This window comes from Desmodus rotundus, chromosome 8 (genome assembly GCF_022682495.2).
Source record: "Desmodus rotundus isolate HL8 chromosome 8, HLdesRot8A.1, whole genome shotgun sequence".
Classification (NCBI taxonomy): Eukaryota; Metazoa; Chordata; class Mammalia; order Chiroptera; family Phyllostomidae; genus Desmodus; species Desmodus rotundus.
In genome coordinates, this window is record NC_071394.1 from 90,251,729 (window position 1) to 90,270,367 (window position 18,639).

Genomic DNA, 18,639 nt, shown 5'->3' on the forward strand with positions numbered 1-18,639 from the left:
GGTAATAACTATAAAAATTAAAGTGTTCATACCCTTTGACCCAGCTTTTGTACTTTTAGAAATATACACCTCACATGTATTCACCCATGTGCAGGTTAATATATGTCTTAAATTATTTAGATTAGCATTGTTTTGCTGTAGTGGGAAAGCAAAAATTTGGAAACAACCTAAATATCAGTAGGGAACTAGTTTTAATAACTATAGTGGATTAATGCCAGTAGTCCTCAAGATATATTATTTTGCAACAAAATTAGGTGCAAAATAATAAAAGCAATATGCTGCCACTTGTTTTTTATTGTGATAAAATGCACATAACATAAACACAACATTAACTCTTTTTTAGTATACAATTCAGTGACATTAAGTCCATTGACAATATTGTGCAGCCACCATCACTATCCATTTCTAGAATTCATCATCATCCCAAATAGAAACTCTGTACCCATTAAGCAAAGACTACCCATTTCTCCTTCTCCCAACCCCTGGTAATATGTGTTCCACTTTCTGTCTATGAATTTTGCCTATTCTAGGTACCTCTTATAAGTGGAATAATGAAATAGTTGCCCTTTTGTATCTGGCTTATTTCACTTAGCATAACATTCTCAAGGTTAATTTATGGTAGAGCATGTATCAGAATTTTATTCCTTTTTAAGGCTGATTTTATTACATTGCATGTATATATAATATTTGGTTAACTTACTCATCTGTTGATGGATATATGGGTGGTTTCTATCTCTTGGTCATTGTGAATAATGCTGTGGAGATTGGTATACATGTATCTTTATGAGTCCCTGCTTTCAGTTCATTTGGATATTTATCTAGAAGTAGAATTGCTGAATTACATAACAACTATGTTTAACTTTTTGAGAAACTGCCAAACTGTTTTCCACAGCAGCTATCCTATTTCACATTCCCACCAGGGTTCCAACTACTCCACATCTTTGCCAACCCTTACTATTTTTCTTTTTCTTTTTAATGTAATAGCCATCCTGATGGGTTTGCAGTAGTATCTCACTGTGTTTTTGATTTGAATTTCCTTTATGATGAATGATGTTGAGCATCTTTTTATGTGCTTATTGGCCATTTGGTTATCTTTGGAGAAATGTCTATTCAGATCCTTTGCCTATTTTTTAATTGGGTTATTTGTCTTAATATTGTTGAGTTGTAGGAATTCTTTATATATTCTTGGTACTAGACTATACCAGAGCTATGATTTGCAAATATTTTATTCTATGCGTTGTCTTTTCACTTTCTTGATAGTGTCTTTTGAAGCACACAAGTTTTTAATTTTGATAAAGTCCAGTTTATCCTTCCTTGGTTGCTTGTGATTTTAATGTCACATCTGTGAAATCATTGCCTAATAAAAGGTCACAAAGATTTACACCTATGTTTTCTTTTAAGAGTTTTATAGTTGCAGCTTTTACATTTAGATCTTTCATCTATTTTGAGTTAACTTTTATGTATGGTGTGAGGTAGGTTTCCAACCCAGTTCTTTTGCATGTGAGGTCCAGTTGTCCAGCACTATCTGTTAACATTATTCTTTCCCCATTGAATTGTCTTGATACCCTTGTTGATCAGTTGCCCATAAAAACACAATCGTATCAGTTTATTTCTATACTTTCAATTCTATTCCATTAACCTTTATGTTTATCCTTATGCTTGTGTATACCCTTTACATCTTCTGACTTTTGACTCAGGTGATTGATTGTATTAATTCAAAAATAGTAAAAATTTTAAATAATTATTAGCTGTGACCACAATTTGCTCTGACTTCTCTCCAATTTGCTCTTTCAGGAAAGTGTGCTGTGTTGTCATTCAAGGACTACCTCTCCTGCAGGCCAACTGAAATACCAGAAAATGATGTTCTGCTTTGTGAGAGTCGCTACAACGAGAGTGACAAGCAAATGAAGAAATTCAAGGGACTGAAGAGGTTTTCACTCTCTGCTAAAGTGGTAGATGATGAAATTTATTACTTCAGGTAAAGCTTGAAAAAGGAAGAAAAAACACTTTAGCTCTTAATAACAAAACTGATACCAAAATAGTGTGGTGCAGAGTGATTTTCTGTCTGTTTTTAATTAGGCTTTAAACTAGAGTAGTACATTTTAAATAGAAAATATTGATTAATTTAGGTAAAGGTTAAAAGAAATCCTCATAATCTGCTGAGTTGTAATAACTGCTGTAACGGTGCTATTGACGTAGATTCCAGTGATTGTAACGTGGAGGCAGAAACCTTTGCTTCTGGTTCTTAGTCTGTCTGTTAAGAGATTGCACAGTTCCATAGATTATGGAAATTCTTTTCACTGTATAGGCAATTAGATCCCAACTTTTGACTGAGTGCTTTTGTGGGTATTCAGCAGAATCCTTTAAAAACAAGCATCTGTAAAAAGGTGTGGCATTATACATACACATTTAAGTTCTTTTCCTTGCTGACTTGGAGTGTACATTGCAGATTGCAGGCAGTCATTTCTGGACATTAGGGCAGAACACTGCTTTCTGACCAGTCCTGGAGTAGTTTTAGGTGACCTTTTTTTTTTTTAATGTTACTTCTTTTAGAAAACCAATTGTTCCTCAGAAAGAGCCCTCACCTTTGTTGGAAAAGAAGATCCAGTTACTAGAAGCTAAATTTGCTGAGCTAGAAGGTGGAGATGATGATATTGAAGAGATGGGAGAAGAGGATAGTGAAGTCATTGAGCCTCCTTCTCTACCTCAACTTCAGACTCCCTTGGCCAGTGAGCTGGATCTCATGCCCTACACACCCCCACAGGTGAAGGTGACAAGTTCCTGTTACTTGTCTTATTCCTGGCTTTGGTTTGCAGCAGTCTTAAACCAAAGTAAGGAGACATCCGCTGGTACATATGTGAATTTCAACCTCGCATTGTGCAGGAAGGAACAGATTTTTTTTTTTCTTGATGCCATTAATTACTTAAGATTTAATATGTTTTTAAAATTTTCATAGATTGCTGTTTTTATTGGCAAGTTTAGTTAGAATGCTCTCCTTGCCTTCTACTGAAGAAAAGCCGTGAGGAACAGTATTATCCTGTTACTCTATTTTTTATTTCCCCTATCTTTTTAGTCTCTTTTTCTTCAGAATCTCATTTTTTGGTTAAGGTGATCCCTGATGGTATTTTTTTCTCATTCAGAATTTTCTCAAGACTTAATTGTGAGGTCACCATTCAGATTGCAGTCATGGAATTCAGTGAATTTCCATTTATTTTTTTTATATGGTAAGAAGCCAGGAAGAGCTTTATTTTAACCAAGAAAATGACCACCTATAAACTGAACATGTCTATAAAACAGTAACTATTGAATCAAATGTTCCTGGCTTCCAGAAACTTTGAGCAGTTAACCAGACACCGTGTTCTGATGCACTCTAAGAGCTTTCTGTCTTACAGTCTACCCCAAAGTCTGCCAAAGGCAGTGCAAAGAAGGAAGGCTCCAAACGGAAAATCAACATGAGTGGCTACATCCTGTTCAGCAGTGAGATGAGAGCTGTGATTAAGGCCCAGCACCCAGACTACTCTTTTGGGGAGCTCAGCCGACTGGTGGGGACAGAATGGAGAAACCTTGAGACAGCCAAGAAAGCAGAATATGAAGGTAAATAGACTAGACACAACCATCTCAGCTTTCTAAGCAAGGGGATGTCTTTAGGAATGCACGTGCACAGACAGGTTTTACTCTCTTATTCTTACCACTTGCACATGAACTTTTGTTGGAGACTGTCTCAAGTGCCTCCCATCCAGAAGTTTAAATACCAGCCTTGTCCTGACTGAGCAAGCGCTGCCCCTGACTTGGCCTCTAATCCTGGTGTGGGATTTCTCCCCCAAAAAATATCTCTCAAACAAATATTTTGCTATTAAAAATTGCATGATTCGTTTCTTTCATTGAGTTGTGTAAGCTACATGTGTTGAGCTGGAGAATGATTGTACTAGGATGTTAAATATAATTTTGGTTAAAATTCATCTGAACATGGGCTTTCAAAACCAGTGATCTTCTATTATGGCTCTTGATAAGCCATATGTTTAAACTTCAGGCTGAAGCTTGGCTGAAGCACTTGGTTTCCTAGGCCAGTCCTGGCCTTTGCTGTGTCTGCATTTATAGCTACTGTAAGGCACTTGGGGTCTCTTTTATAAAGCTTGACTGCCTTTGTTTTCCTTTTACTGTGTAATTAAGTCATTTTGGGCCATGCGCTATATCATTCAAGGATTTGGTGGTTCTCAGCCATTAGGGACAAATACTGGAAAGAGATTTCTTTTTGTTTGTTTGTTTGTTTGTTACTATCAGTCATGGTTTTAATAAAAAATAAGTAGTAAACATTAGATTAGTCAGGACTATTGCCCTTGGAGCTGGGTTTTTCTTCCCATTTGGAGTTGTATGTAATGGTTTATTTTGCCAGGTCAGAGCCATCCTTCAGTGATTGACCACAGTGGCCAGCCATTACTCTTCTTGGCTGATTCCAAATTCACCATTTCCCATCAAACATAAATTAATTGCTAAGGCTGCCTCCTTTATTAAAGTTTATGGAGTTTCAAAAAAAATCCTTTCAAAAAAATTTCACTCCTTTCAATTGTTATAATTAATTGATTATTACACAGTTATCTGATGGGCTTCCCCAAGGATTTTCTGCAGAACCCTAATCCTAAAAGATGCTCAACCAAAAAGCACTTGTGGCAAAATTAGTTTGAGAAGCATTCCAAACAGTCTTTTTCTTGGAAATTTATAGTGCATATTTTTATATTAAAAGGCTTTAAGACCTACAGTGAAGAACTTGTTTTTTTCACCTGTCATTTCCCAAAACATGACCCAAGTATTCACGTTAATACCTGTTAATATTCTAAAGAACTAATATTTTGCAGAACATGCTTTGAGAAACCCTGGGCAGTTTCATAAGAACCTAGAACTTGGGAGAGCTTGGGTATTTCTGACCTTAGTGAATGTTAAAACCAAATATATCATTCAGTTGGAGGAGTGTTGGAAATGAAGCTCGCATGGGTGGGTATAAAGCCTGGTCCAGGATAAATGAAGCTAATACTACATGACTGGTTACTTAAAGTGTGAACAAGAGAGAAAAAAGTGTCTGGAGATAATGTAAAAGTAAAAATGCTGGAGCAGGGCCGGAGAGAGGGAGAAATGATGGCTCTTGGGAAATTCTCCCAAATTCAAAGGGGAGGCTGAAATTCAGTGAGAACCAAGTGAGTGTGAGTTAATATGATTCAGTAGTGTCTGTCTGAGACACAAAATCTGAACTTTTGTTTTGACCCATTGAATTCAAAACCCAAAGTTTGAAATTTGGCGGTTTCATTTAATAATTTTCTTTTCCAAGACAGCCCAAGGGAATTCCCCAAGAAAGAGCTAACAGTAGCTAGTCCAGTAGTCAATCCACAGGCCTGAATTTTTCTATATTTTCAGCTCCTTTTTTTCCTCTCCCATTTTGCTGTGTCATTTGTGTAATGAAAATACTAGAATTTAATGGGGGGGGGTGGTCTAGATCACTGCTAGCTCAAGGAAATAAATAGGTTGTTTAAATGGCTTTTGTCCCTCATGTTCATTTTACAGAGGATCTATAAACTGGGACAGTGTTAGTGAGTGATGACAAGTCTTTGCAGGCAACTGTGTCGCAGCCAAAGAAGATTTGACTTGTTTGACTTGAACATTCTTAGGTAAAGGAGGACTGGAGCTGTTGCTTCTTGATTCTCTTTAAAGCCACGCGTCCTCGAGCTATTTTCCCCCTCCTTAGATCAGCCAGTGGTAGGCCTTTTGAATTCCATGTTGGAGGGTCAGTGTGTGGCAGTTGGAGTGTGATATCAGGACAGGTTGCTGGTTCTTTCTGTATCCTTGGACAAGTCACTGCCTGTCTCCCAGCCTCAGTTTGCCCAGATGAAGAGTGGGAAGAATTTCCTATTTATGAATGGTGAAGCAAAATAAACCCTGTATTGTGGGAGCTTTGGGAATACACATTCCTAGAGTTCTCTAGTAAGGGTCCAGCCTGCCAGCTACCAAAAAGACTGGGGATGTGATTGTTGGGGCTACTGGCTATGGAGATGCAGGCAGAGTAGCTCTGAGGAGTGAGGGGTATAGCAAAGTGTTCCACAGCCCAGAACTGGCACAAGCAAATACTCCTCTTGCATTTTAATTGAAATAAGTGTGAATTCTGGAACTCTCACTGATTTAGGGTGCTATATGGTCAGTATTGAACTGCTCAGCTTCAGGAAACCTGGTTCTGTCAGTACCTTGTCCATTGCTTCATATGTGTATATATAATTCCCTTCTTTCAATGACTGTAGCCTGGAGTACCATGCATTTTTTCCCTTGGGGTTTATTAAACATGACCTCTTTGCTTCATTAGAATGTAGAAATTAGCATTTAATGTCCCTGAAATCTTGTGGAGGAGGCAGTGAGCTGCTTTTCCCTTACAGAGTTAATTTTCTTCAGCTGCTAAAACCCATGACACTAATAACAAAAGAGTCCTCATAGCTTAGTTAAATTGGGTGCAAGGAATCAGGAAAATATAGTAAGTAACAATTGTGCCAAACATTATAATGGGCCATGGAATTGCTTCACGTTGAAATTATAAATAATTTGCAATGCTTTTAATACTAGAATAATGGTAGCGCTTCTCATCTTCAGGGTGCCTTGTGAGATTAACCGCATTGGTTACGCTGGTGACGTGTTTAAATAAAACCTGTGCTTTCTGAATGTGTGTTGCAGTCTTAACATTCTTGAAATCTTTGCAGACCAGTTCTCAAGATGGGATAGGAAAGCTGGACTCTAGTTTACCAAGTGAAATCGGCCCGACTCCTCCTGTGTTGAGACTAGTCATCTACTGTTCCTTCCATTGAGACAGAACTGTTGCCTGTGTTTTTACTAGTCCTGTTGAATGCAATGGATGGTATTTTGAATTCCTGGGTTAAAAACAGAATTGAAAATCTGAAATGCCTTTACAGAGCGGGCAGCTAAAGTTGCTGAGCAGCAGGAGAGAGAGCGAGCAGCACAGCAACAGCAGCCGAGTGCTTCTCCCCGAGCAGGCACCCCTGTGGGGGCTCTCATGGGGGTGGTGCCACCACCAACACCAATGGGGATGCTCAATCAGCAGTTGACACCTGTTGCAGGTAAAAACAGGAGCTAAGACCATTTTTTTCCACTTTAAGAAATTCCTTCATTTTTTTTTTTCTCCAGTGAGGAGTAGGCCACAGTCTCTAGGCTTTTCTATGACAGATTCAAAGTTTGAAGTCATCCATGTTGTCCTTACATTGCCTTTCACATACGGGCAATGCATCCCCTCTACCCCAGAAATGGGCATTGGGCCCAGTCCTGGGAATTGGTAGGGAACAGCTCTTCCCTAGCTGTGGGCATGGTCTAGTGCTGTTCTCAACCCCAGACTGCTCTTGATAGAGCGTTACAGCAGAAAATATAAAGAGACCCTGAATTCTCTTCTGGAGAGACTTCCAAGAGAAAACACAAAACCTAGTTTTAGCTGATGTTGATTTTCCCGTCTCATTCCAGTATTCAGTTTGCCTTGTTCTGCTGCAGCCATCCTTAAAAGACTGACCATTTAAAAGGATTTTTGACAAAGAATTACAAATCCTTTCTTGGTCACCAGTGTGCATGACTGCTAAGTTGAATACAAGTCCTTGTTCAATTCATTGTGCCCACTCTGTAATGCTTTTCTACTTAATTACATTAAACTGCATTTTCTGTTAGTATCCCAGTCACATACTTAAAAAGAAAAAAGGAAAGAAAGAAAGAAAACGATGAGTGTGGTTTGCTTGTGTATGTTGTCTCTGGTTCTGGTAGCCATACCAAATTTGGCTCTTCTCAAATTGGATATCATCGTCTGACATGTCTCCAATGTGAAGCCTGCAGACCACTTCTCGGGTCCCTCCTTTGTGATTTCTCTGAGCCTGGTGAGGTCTGTACAAGCCCCCTTCTTAAGCAAAAGCAGTCTGACCTTTTCGCAGGTAGTCTAACACTGTGTTGTTTAAGGCAGGCTCATTTGGATGCTGTTTTTGTTTTTGCTTTTTTTGTATTTGCTTTTTGAGGAAGAGTAGCATAGAATAACTTTTCAATTGTCGCTCCTACCTTTCATGATGGCAAGTTCTCAAACGCACTCACTGTCGCTGAACTTAGCAGTTGCACTCGCCAAAGCACATCTGAATCATGGCTTTTCAGTACTTTCAGTGTAACTGATGTTGATCTAACCAATCTCATAATCGCCTGCTCTATTCCATGGCCCATTTTGATTAATAGTGTTCCAAAGGTTTTTAGAAATCAGGCCTTGAACATGGGGACTTTGAAAGTTAGAATTCCCTTGTTGACATCCTGCTTTGTTCTATTTGATGTGTGATATTGTAGCACTGTGCCCTTGACTAAAAAGCCCAGGGACACATTAACAAAATGAATTCAAACAGCTAAAAACATAAAAAAGGGAAAAACAAAAACCAAAAAACAGCAGCTGCAGCATTTTAGCTCCCTGTTGGGGAATAACATCATAGAGCTCTGATGGGTGAGAAGGAGGGGACTCCCTTTTAGAAAGCCCCTATTCCATTATTGTGTGCTGCCCAGACTTCTGGGCCATAGGAGTAAAGAGCAAGCATTCTCCATAGTAACCAGTCTACAGTGGGAACTTGGTAGCTAACAGGGTGATTTTTTCATGGGTTGCATAGGGTCTAAGTCTCAGCCTTGTTACTGTGAGACCAGCTTTGCTTACAAGCATTGAAGCTCATTTGAACACATGTGACTGGGATAATAAATGACAAAGTACAGTTTAATGAAGACAAGTGTCATGTCTTTCATTTCTTAATAATTTCCTAAACCACAGCCCGTGAAGGGTGCGTTCAGATGGGCTTTTGTAATTGAAAGCAAAGTCTCCTAACATTCTTAAATTCCTACGTACTTATCCCTAAAAGCTGTATCTGGTGGCGTGGTTAAGAGGCAGTTTGGCAACATTGGATCTCCTCATGTTTAAGGTGATGGTGTCTGTTCAAAAGTAGTTTTTACTCTCTGAACTCTCGTTTGTTTTTTTAATGAAATTCATAATCCTATTTCTTGTATAGAGGTATTACTCTTTAAAATTTGTTTTATTGGTTTGCGTAATTGGAAGTTTTTCAGTCAGCTTACATGTGACTAATGGAGCAGGCTGAATCAATCTCAGAATTACCAGTAATTGTATAGCTTTAAGAGACTAAACTTTTATAAATATATACCTTTCAAATAAATATTTAGGGATAGGCAAAGAGTAAAATTCTTAGACCCTGGAGTTTTTCACTATTTCCCTAAGTCCCTCTACAAAGAATATTTTATAAAAATGAGGTTTGGCACCAGTCCCTCAACCCTCCCTTTGTGCAAGAAGTAGTGACCAGAGGTGATTGCATTTTGTGGGGAGATCTTATGTTTTGTTCATTGTGATCATTTCAAATCCTAGAAAAGTCAAGTTGTTTTTCTTGCTTAAAAAAATGTCCTGTGGCTTCAAAGGTCTTTTGATAGGTGAGTCTTTGACATTTTGAAATTATTTTCTTCTTTTCACTTCTCTTGCCAAAAATATTTGTTTCTTCAAACTCTTCCCTAGCAGGCAGAAAATATTTTGTCATGTGAAGATGCACTTTGAAAATAAAGTAATAAAAGCCTCTGTTCACAGAAATTCTGTACCTCATTTTAAATGCTCCCTGGTAAATGAAGGTTTATGTGAGGACATTTGTGAGCGTGGAGACAGTGGTGCCAATTGGCATTTTCCTATGTTACCAGAGCCTGATTCTCCAGCCGTTCTTCCCTAAGGTCTGCATGCAGGCTACGAGTGACCTGGGCTTAGGTTTGCTTGGGAGGGTTTAGGTTTTTATCTTTATTTTAACTTGTTTTCAGATCTAAAGATGAAACATCATACATTGTGATGCCTCTTAGTAGTTCGCCAGCTCAAGCTTGAGCATGATCCATTCTTACCAGCAGTGGTGGGGTCTAGAAGGGAGGAGGAGTGGATGTAAAAATCTTGAAAAATTCTTGCTGCCCTCCCCCAAGCTGGAGAACCAAGCTTTGTGATCCGGGCCGTGTGCCTCATTTCCCTCCATTCCAGTTTCTCCTCATGTGTACGCATGATAGGCATACGAGTGTGGGCAGAGTGGAATGATGGGGTTATTACTGTTTGATTAGAATTGCAGTCGCAGAACTGGTCACTCTGAACAGCTTGCAATAATTATGACCTTGAGAAGACTGTTACTGGGACTATTTATTTTTAACTGAAAACATGCGGTGTATTTATCCCAGGGAAAATAACTACAAATAATAATATACTAAGTACTAATTCATCCAGAAATGTTGGGTTTCATATTTGTAACTTTTTATTTTGTTCATTATTGCAACAAAATAATTGCACTAATTGCTGTTATATCATGCAATACTAAGGGTGCTTTATTCATTAGTAATGCATGTGGGAGGTTTGTTATTACCTAGCTCATGTTGCATGTTAATGATGCATGTCTGAAATTTGTTGTGTCCTTCAAGGCATGATGGGTGGCTATCCGCCAGGCCTTCCACCTTTGCAGGGCCCAGTTGATGGCCTTGTTAGCATGGGCAGCATGCAGCCACTTCACCCTGGGGGGCCTCCACCCCACCATCTTCCGCCAGGTGTGCCCGGCCTCCCGGGCATCCCACCACCGGGTAAGAACTTCATCCTCATTCACTCATTAATCTCATCTTTGTGTTCTCTTTTTCCTCCCTCAGCCAGTTGTTCTACAAGGCACTTGATGCCCATTGTGGGCAGGCCTTCCCTCACTGAGAATCCTGGGGATGGCAGCTACAGGGCCTGTCCTTTGTGTAGAGCAGGTGGCTCAGCATCTGTGCCCTTGGGCAACTGGCTGCCTAGCAGCAGCACAGGACACATGGCAGAGACCAGAGTTAGGAGACTAAGAGGCAGGAGGCATACTCTTAAAATCACAATTTGACATGTGCTAGAAAAGTCAGACACGTGCTAGAAAGTCATGCCCTCTATAGCAGTGAATGGAGTTTCCCATTCACATGTAAAAGCACTTTCTGCTCCTGAGTGCAATGCTTCCTCTAATTCAATTCTCACCTCACAGGGTCCTCTGTATAGAGTCCTTACTCTGTCTCCTGCTTCTCAAACAGCACTTCAAAGAGGATTGTAGAGTCACTAATGTAGAACTCTTTAGAGATCCTTCAGTCAGTCCTTCTAGGAACAAAAAGGAGGGAGCAAACGAATTTGCACTAAACTTGTTTTCTGTATCTGAGTCACCTAAGAAGCATGACATAACATTTTAAAGAGTGACATAGCCCACTCTACTAACTGTGGACACTTCTGTCTATACAGAAGCTCAAAAGTTATTTCATATAGAAACATAAGTGGAATCCAGAAATAGCTGCAGTGTTACTTTATAATTAATTAGCAAGTTGAGAGATGATTATGAAAGGAAAATCACAAGTTCCCATATTAAAAAGAACCATTATATTCAAAAGAAGTGACCCTTAGCTATAATCTATTTGGAGGAATGTGACCTTAAGACAACTTGGAATTGCATTTGGTCCATTATCCAAAATATCAGCTAAAGACCCAGCCCAGATGATAAAATACAGCAACATTAGACTTGCTTACACCAGTATTGGACCTACTGATCATAGGGCCGTACAAGTGTCCCAAATGGTGCTTCAGAGTGTGCAGGGTGAACAAACGGTGTCTCGGCCTAGAGCCTCCAGCCGCACTCTTTGCGAGAAACACTAGAGAATGGTCGTGACTCCACAAAAGTGTTTTTGTTGCAGATGTATCCAGAGGGAATGTTGCGGGAATGTATGCTTCATCATGGAAATGGTGGCCTCTGTGAGTTACTGTTGCAACAGAAATCAGTCATAAAATGAGTGTGCCCGTGTGGCAAATAGAATTGGCCTTGTTCTGTGCCTTCTTACTTTGGCATAGGGTGTCTGACTGAGTCAGCCAGACGAGTTTGGAGCCGACTTTTAGATGCACATAGGATTCAGTGGGAGCCACATCTAAGGCCTGTATTCACTAGGTAGCTGATATCTTTGGTGGGTTTTGGGGCACCACTGTTTGCCTTTCTCCCTTCAGATTTTAAATTGCATTTGAAGGAAAACACACCTGGTTATAGTCCGGGAAATAGGGAAGAACTCCTCTTAGTGCCTATGCACACATTTCTGGTGAGGCTTTGAGGAGAAGAGAATTGAGTGAACTCCTCTGGTGACGTGGCCCACATTCTCACCTGCTGCCCCCCAGCATGGCATTTGTAAGTAGAGGAAGCAGAGAGCATTGCTGATTTGTTTGTGCTGCTCTACATAGATTGACACAGACGGGTCAGGGAGGCCTGCTGTGTTGTGGAATCTAAGGCTGGTGAGTGAGTGGGAGGCGGGAGACGGGGTTCATAACATATTGCTGGGGCAGCAGCTTACCTCCCACAACCTCTTCTTTCACAAATAATCTTTAGGGTCCTATCATGGTGATCCAGGCACCCTTCTGGGTTCCTGGAATATAAACATCCCTGCTTTGGAAACAGAAAGCTTATTTTTACTTAGTTTTTTCTAACAAATGTCTAATACTTCTAGAAATAGCATTTAGTGATTTTGAACCTTAGAATAGTGGGCAGGTCCTGCCTGGCAAAACATTAACATTTTGAATCTAGAGGAACTATAGAATCAGATTAGCTCCCCATGATCCTTTTATGCAGCCAGCAGGATTTGTTTAAGGTTTAAACAACAACTCACTAGGAATGGTTGTAGTCTGTTTGTTTGTTTTTAATGAACCAGATTTCTTGCCTCTTTCTTTGTTTTGAGAATAGTAAATGAATGGTCCTGAGGTGATTAAAATAACCCTAGACATTAAATTTAGGACACTTGGCCTATTCTCAGCTAGTACCAGTGAGACAGAAATTGTTTATGAGGGGTCGCCAAGAGAAGTTTACAAAATTATTATCAGATATATAAATATATAGGACCATAAAATCTTTTTCTTTCCCCTTGTCATTTTGTATTTGAAGTGATAGCAGGGAGACTGCTCTGCTTCCAGATGTTCCCTTTTCAAAGTGCTGCTCTATCAGATGGAAGGGGCCTCTGTCAGTCAACATTAGTGACTCCAGTCAGAACCAGAGGTGTTGGTGGCCTGTGAGGGGACAGGAGACAGCAAGGATGTGCCTCCAGCCTCCACAAAGCTTATGTAACCATGCACTCGCACAGCCACTCCCCTGTGTCCTTAACTACCCTAGCACACTGCACACTACTGAGCCTGACTGAATGCCAGTGCTGCCGAAGTTAAACACAGGCTTCAGTTACAGCAAAATGTGTTGTCAGAAGAAAAATATCTTGAAAATATAGGTGTATTCTGACTATAGCTTACCTAGGGAGATAACAGAATTTTTGCAGGGTTCAAATAATTTCTAAGCCCTGAATAATTAATACACATCTGATGAGTTGTACTAGCATTGTAAATTACCTAGAAAACAAAAGAATAGGAATTTTCTGTTTGAATGCTACATCCTGTTTTGGATGTAGCATTCAAACAGAATTCCTATCCACAAAGACTCAAAGGCAGAGGTCCATAGGCTTGCTTTATAAATGGCATCATTTCTTATCAGACAGTAGTTTTTCAGTCATGCCAACCAGAGCCTCTAATTGAGCATTGCATTCTAAATTACAGGTGTGATGAATCAAGGGGTGACCCCTATGGTAGGGACTCCAGCACCAGGCGGAAGTCCATATGGACAGCAGGTGAGTCTCCCAGTTGGATTTTCTAGGACTGGACATTATCCTCTTTCTCAAAACATGTGCCGAGTATTTTTTCCCCTCACTATGTGGCCTGTGCTCTTCCAGGTAGGAGTTTTGGGGCCTCCAGGGCAGCAGGCACCACCTCCATACCCTGGCCCACATCCAACCAGCCCCTCTGTCATACAGCAGCCAACAACGCCTATGTTTGTGGCTCCTCCACCCAAGACCCAACGGCTTCTCCACTCAGAGGCCTACCTGAAATACATTGAAGGACTCAGTGCTGAGTCCAACAGCATTAGCAAGTGGGACCAGACTCTGGCAGGTAAGGAGAGTCCTTCTCAATAAGCCTTTACGAAATCCATGCTTTGTTGAGGTCCTCATGCAGCTATTGGCATATTATAGCATAGGGCAAATATCCATTTTTCTTATACAAGTTAAAATAAATGGTATATTTAATAGAAGGGTTTGGAGCTTCTTTGTATATTAACATCACACTTTGAAATGTATTTTTGCAGCCCTGACTGGTGTGGCTCAGTTGGGCATTGTCCCTCAAAGCAAAAGGTCACCAGTTCAATTCCCAGTCAGAGCACAGGCCTGGGTTGCTGGTTCAGTCCAAGGTCTGGTTATGTATGAGAGGCAACTAATTAGTGATTCTCTCACATCGATGTTTCTCTCCCTTTCTTTCTCCCTCCCTTCCTGTCTCTAAATGAATGAATGCATGAATGAAATTTTTTTTTAAATTTCTTCAGCCCTTGCTGGTGTGGCACAGTGGTTGAGTGTCAGCCTGCGAATCAAAGGATCACCTTCCAGATCAATTTCCAGTCTAGGTCACACGCCTGGGTTGTGGGCCAGGCCCCCGGTAGGGGGCGCTTGAGAGGCAACCACACATTGATGTTTCTATACTTCTCTTTCTCCCTCCCCCTCTAAAAACAAAATCTTAAAAAAAAAATTTCTTCATGCCTTTAAATTAAAAAAAAAATTGTTTGGGATTTTTTTGCTGAATTTCAAAGCTTAGTCTTTATAAACATCACCATCATCTTTTTAAGTATATTCTGAATTTTTTTCAATTATTTTTAGGCATGTGTGCATTAGCATAGATGTATTTGAATAAATTAAAAGTTATTTCACCTTAATTTTCATTAACAATATTAGAAGATATGTTTCTATTAACCTATAAAGTTACTCATTCAGTTCCACAGACAATATATTTTCAGTACAAACTAAAATAACTTGCTAAGTTTCTATTGATTTTTATTTCTAGACCTAATTTGAGTTCTTTTAAGAGTAGTACTTATTTTTTCACCTTTACCTTTTCAGGAATTTTTGTTAACACGGAAATAACCATTAAATATCAGGAGTGCCTATAACAAAATATTAATGACCTAATCCTTTAGCTGTTTGTGTAGCTCTTGTGTCCCCTTTCTAGAGAATTACATTATATTATACAGCTCTTTTGTGAAGTCATTATTATAAATTAGATAATTTCAAAAATAGAAAGCATAAAACAAGACATCCTTGGCTAAGTCGTCTTATACCTAAGTGAAATAGTTTTCTAAAAACCAAAATGTCTAATAAAATGATATAAGAGATTTGCTTGGAAATATTCTGCAGTTAAAATTTATGTTTAATAATAAATGTTTTTCTGTTCTAATAAATCAGATCTTAGGGCTGAGGGGAAATTTGTTACTTTAAATTTCTATTTATATTTCTCTGTCTGCACTTTAATTTTCAGCTCGAAGACGTGATGTCCATTTGTCAAAAGAACAAGAGAGCCGCCTACCTTCTCACTGGCTGAAAAGTAAAGGGGCTCACACCACCATGGCAGATGCCCTCTGGCGCCTTCGGGATTTGATGCTCCGAGACACTCTCAACATTCGCCAAGCGTACAATCTAGAAAACCTTTAATCACATCTATTATATTTCTTTTATAGAAGCATAAAGAGTTTTGTGGAAGAGTAGCCATTTTAGTTACTAGGGGTCGGGGGAGGAACAAAGGATAATTTTTATTGCATTTTACTGTACATCACAAGGCCATTTTTATATAAGGACACTTTTAATAAGCTATTTCAATTTGTTTTTGTTATATTAAGTTGACTTTATCAAATACACAAAGATTTTTTGCATATGTTTCCTTTGTTTAAAACCAGTTTCATAATTGGTTGTATATGTACACTTGCAGTTTTATCTTTTTACTTGTTGCCGTGAAACTGAAACCATCAAAGGTTCTGTCTTGGATTGGGGTTTTTGTTTTTCGTTTTTATAAAAGAACAAACAGTGATAAAAACACACACACGAGTTTACAGGTTAGTTTAAGTTGACAGTGAAATGTGAAGTTGGTCCTAGTTTACATCTTAGAGAGGGGAGTGTACTTGTATCTGTTTCATGTGCCTGAATATCTTAAGCCACTTCGGCAGAAAGTGAAGTGAAAGGCGGTGGTTGGGTTCTTCGTGTTTGGCAGTCATGCACGTTTGCTCTGTTAACTCCGAGGCTCGCTGCAGAAATCTGAAGTCAGTGCTGTGCATCCTTCTGCAGCTGGTGCATCTCCCGGACCCTTGGAGGGAGAGAGCACTTTTTCTTGAGCCAAGTTAGATTGTCTGCGGTGTCAGTTATTTTTATAGAAATGTGCACAACCCTGAATTATATTTAGTATTGGCAGGTAAGTTTTAAAGGTACTTTTGATCTATTGATAATAATATACATGTTAGATGATTTAAAATTTGAAATCTCTTACATTGAAAAACATTGAAGTTCATCTTGAAGAAAGCATTGAGGTGTCCATGGAGGTGATTTATTTCTAAACATAACACCTAACTAACATAGGGAAGGGAGTGCATAACCACATAGGAGCTGCGTCAGAAGCATAATTGTAAAAGGGTAGAGCGCCTGCATTTGCAAATGTTTTAGTATTCTTTGTTTCCTCATCACATGTGGCTGTTTTTTTCTTTTAAGTTTCATCATTGTAATTTTCAACCAGAAATTTAAGACTTTATAAAATATTTAAAATTTAGCTTATGGTTTTGAATTTCAAGAGAAAGGAATCATAATCTAAGAAAATGCTCATGAAAAAGACCGTTACGGATCCCAAACAGCTGGGTTTGATGACCCAGTCTTTCTTCTGTGACCCTACAATAAGACATTGGGAGGCGGTGTTTGATGCTCAGACAGGTAAAAATACTGATCCATCAAACATGGAACAGTATTTTCTAGGCATTTTGGAAACCTGCTTTATTGATTGTAACAAGGTGGTTACCATTGTGGACCTTCCACTACTGTTTATAAGTTGAAAGAGTGACTCTCAGAGAATACCATTTTTCTTTTAGTCTGGTATGAATCAATACCTGAATATTTAATTGCCATTCTTACTAAATCATGGGGGAAGAAGTGTAGAATGGAAAAAAGACTCTTGTATCTAGATAGAAGGCCCTTGTAACTGAAAATTGCCTGTAGTCAACCACTGGATCTCAGTTTTCATCAAGTATTTTAAATAATTCTGAATTTTTAAAAATGTATTACAATAGTATGTCAGTACCTTATTGTTAAACTGAATCAGATAAAGAAATCTTCAGTTCCTGGTTATTTGGGCCATTGAATCATCATGAACTGTATAATACAATCAGATTATTTTATTTCTAGACATCCTTGAAATACACCAAAGAACCTGAAATCTAATTTTGGTTAAGTTATTTATTTATTTCATGCACCCATTTGATTTCCCTTTTAAGGTCTGGATGAGACTTCTTGGGAAGCCTCTAAAAACTTCACTGTGGGCTACGTGGGGCATTAGAAGCCAGAGCACTCCTCCTCCGGGCTCCTTCCCAGTGTCTAGAGGTGCTGTAGAAACCATAGAGCCAGCCAGGAGCTTCCCTAAGGCAGTGCAGAGCCGGGCCAGAGGGCCACTAGGCAGGCCCTAATTAAGTTTTTCTTTAAAAAAATAAAACTATTTATTTTAGAATCATGTCTTTCTGTATATTAACTTGGAAAATATCGATTAGTATTTAGGATATAAGATTTGAGGTCAGCCATCTTCGAAAAAAGAAAAACCAAAAAAAAAAGTCCTGATTTAAGAAAGTACAAGTTAACTATTCTTTTTTTCATGAGTTTAGGAATTGTAGTGATATGGCTTAGAAAGCATAATGGCCTAAATATTGTCAAAATGTAAGTTCATGTGGAAAAGAATTGTTTATGTTGGAGGGAAAAACCTACAGGTTTAAAATAGTATGTCAGATAACTGATTTAAAAGGCCTTGAATTGTTTTGTTTTTGAAACCACCCTTCTCTTCCTATGAGGAAGAACTGAGAGGGGACAGTTCGTTATGTAAAATCTCCAAATTGGTGGTGTTGACTTTGGAGCTTGAACATTTTCAGACCTGATTAAAACTTGGTTTATTCTAATTTCTGTATCAAAAGAGTTTTAAGTGGTAACTAGTCTTATAACATGTATGTATCATATGTTTGTTCATCAAAAGCTTTTTAATCCAAATAAAAATGGAGTTTGCAAAGTGATTTGGATTAACCAGGTTTGGTTGTTCCGTTAAAGCTTGTGTCAGATATTAGTTTCAAGCAGGTTTCATTCCTGAAAGCTTTGATTTTTATGCTGACAGTGATACGGCTGCCAATTTAGGGGCAGAGAGCTCTGCCAGTGGAGACGTCATTGGTCAGGACACTGCTTCAGGGCTCAGGCTGCATTAACACAGGAGCGGAATGTAGTCACACTGCAACCTGACATGCTCCACGCCAAACCTCTCAGGCTGGCAGTCAAGGAATCCCTAACATGTCCTCAGCATGGGCAGAAATGCAGGTTTAAGTTAAAATTGAAGAGTTACTGATGGCAGAAGGTAATAAAAGCATGTCCTAGGCATAAGACAATGTAACCAGTTTCAAATAGTCAGCTGTCTGGCCAGAAGAGGCAAGTGGCCCAGGTATGTCTTTAACA

The 18,639-nt window shown here is 39.1% G+C and overlaps 1 protein-coding gene across 44 annotated transcripts in view; it reads left to right on the forward strand.

Annotated features, from left to right (window-relative positions):
- Positions 1-18,209, forward strand: part of PBRM1 (polybromo 1) — a 121,058-nt gene extending 102,849 nt beyond the window's left edge. For 21 of the 44 annotated variants that reach the window (XM_053929292.1, XM_053929290.1, XM_053929296.1 and 18 more), the window contains 8 exons: positions 1,795-1,978; positions 2,554-2,764; positions 3,393-3,594; positions 6,942-7,106; positions 10,489-10,644; positions 13,640-13,710; positions 13,813-14,029; positions 15,440-18,209. In XM_053929292.1, coding sequence (XP_053785267.1) covers positions 1,795-1,978; positions 2,554-2,764; positions 3,393-3,594; positions 6,942-7,106; positions 10,489-10,644; positions 13,640-13,710; positions 13,813-14,029; positions 15,440-15,612 — 1,379 coding nt within the window. In that variant the 3' untranslated portion in view covers positions 15,613-18,209. The remainder of the gene's footprint in view (positions 1-1,794; positions 1,979-2,553; positions 2,765-3,392; positions 3,595-6,941; positions 7,107-10,488; positions 10,645-13,639; positions 13,711-13,812; positions 14,030-15,439) is intronic. The other 23 variants (XM_053929318.1, XM_053929319.1, XM_053929324.1 and 20 more) reach the window with 2 other exon arrangements.
- Positions 18,210-18,639: the final 430 nt, after the last annotated feature.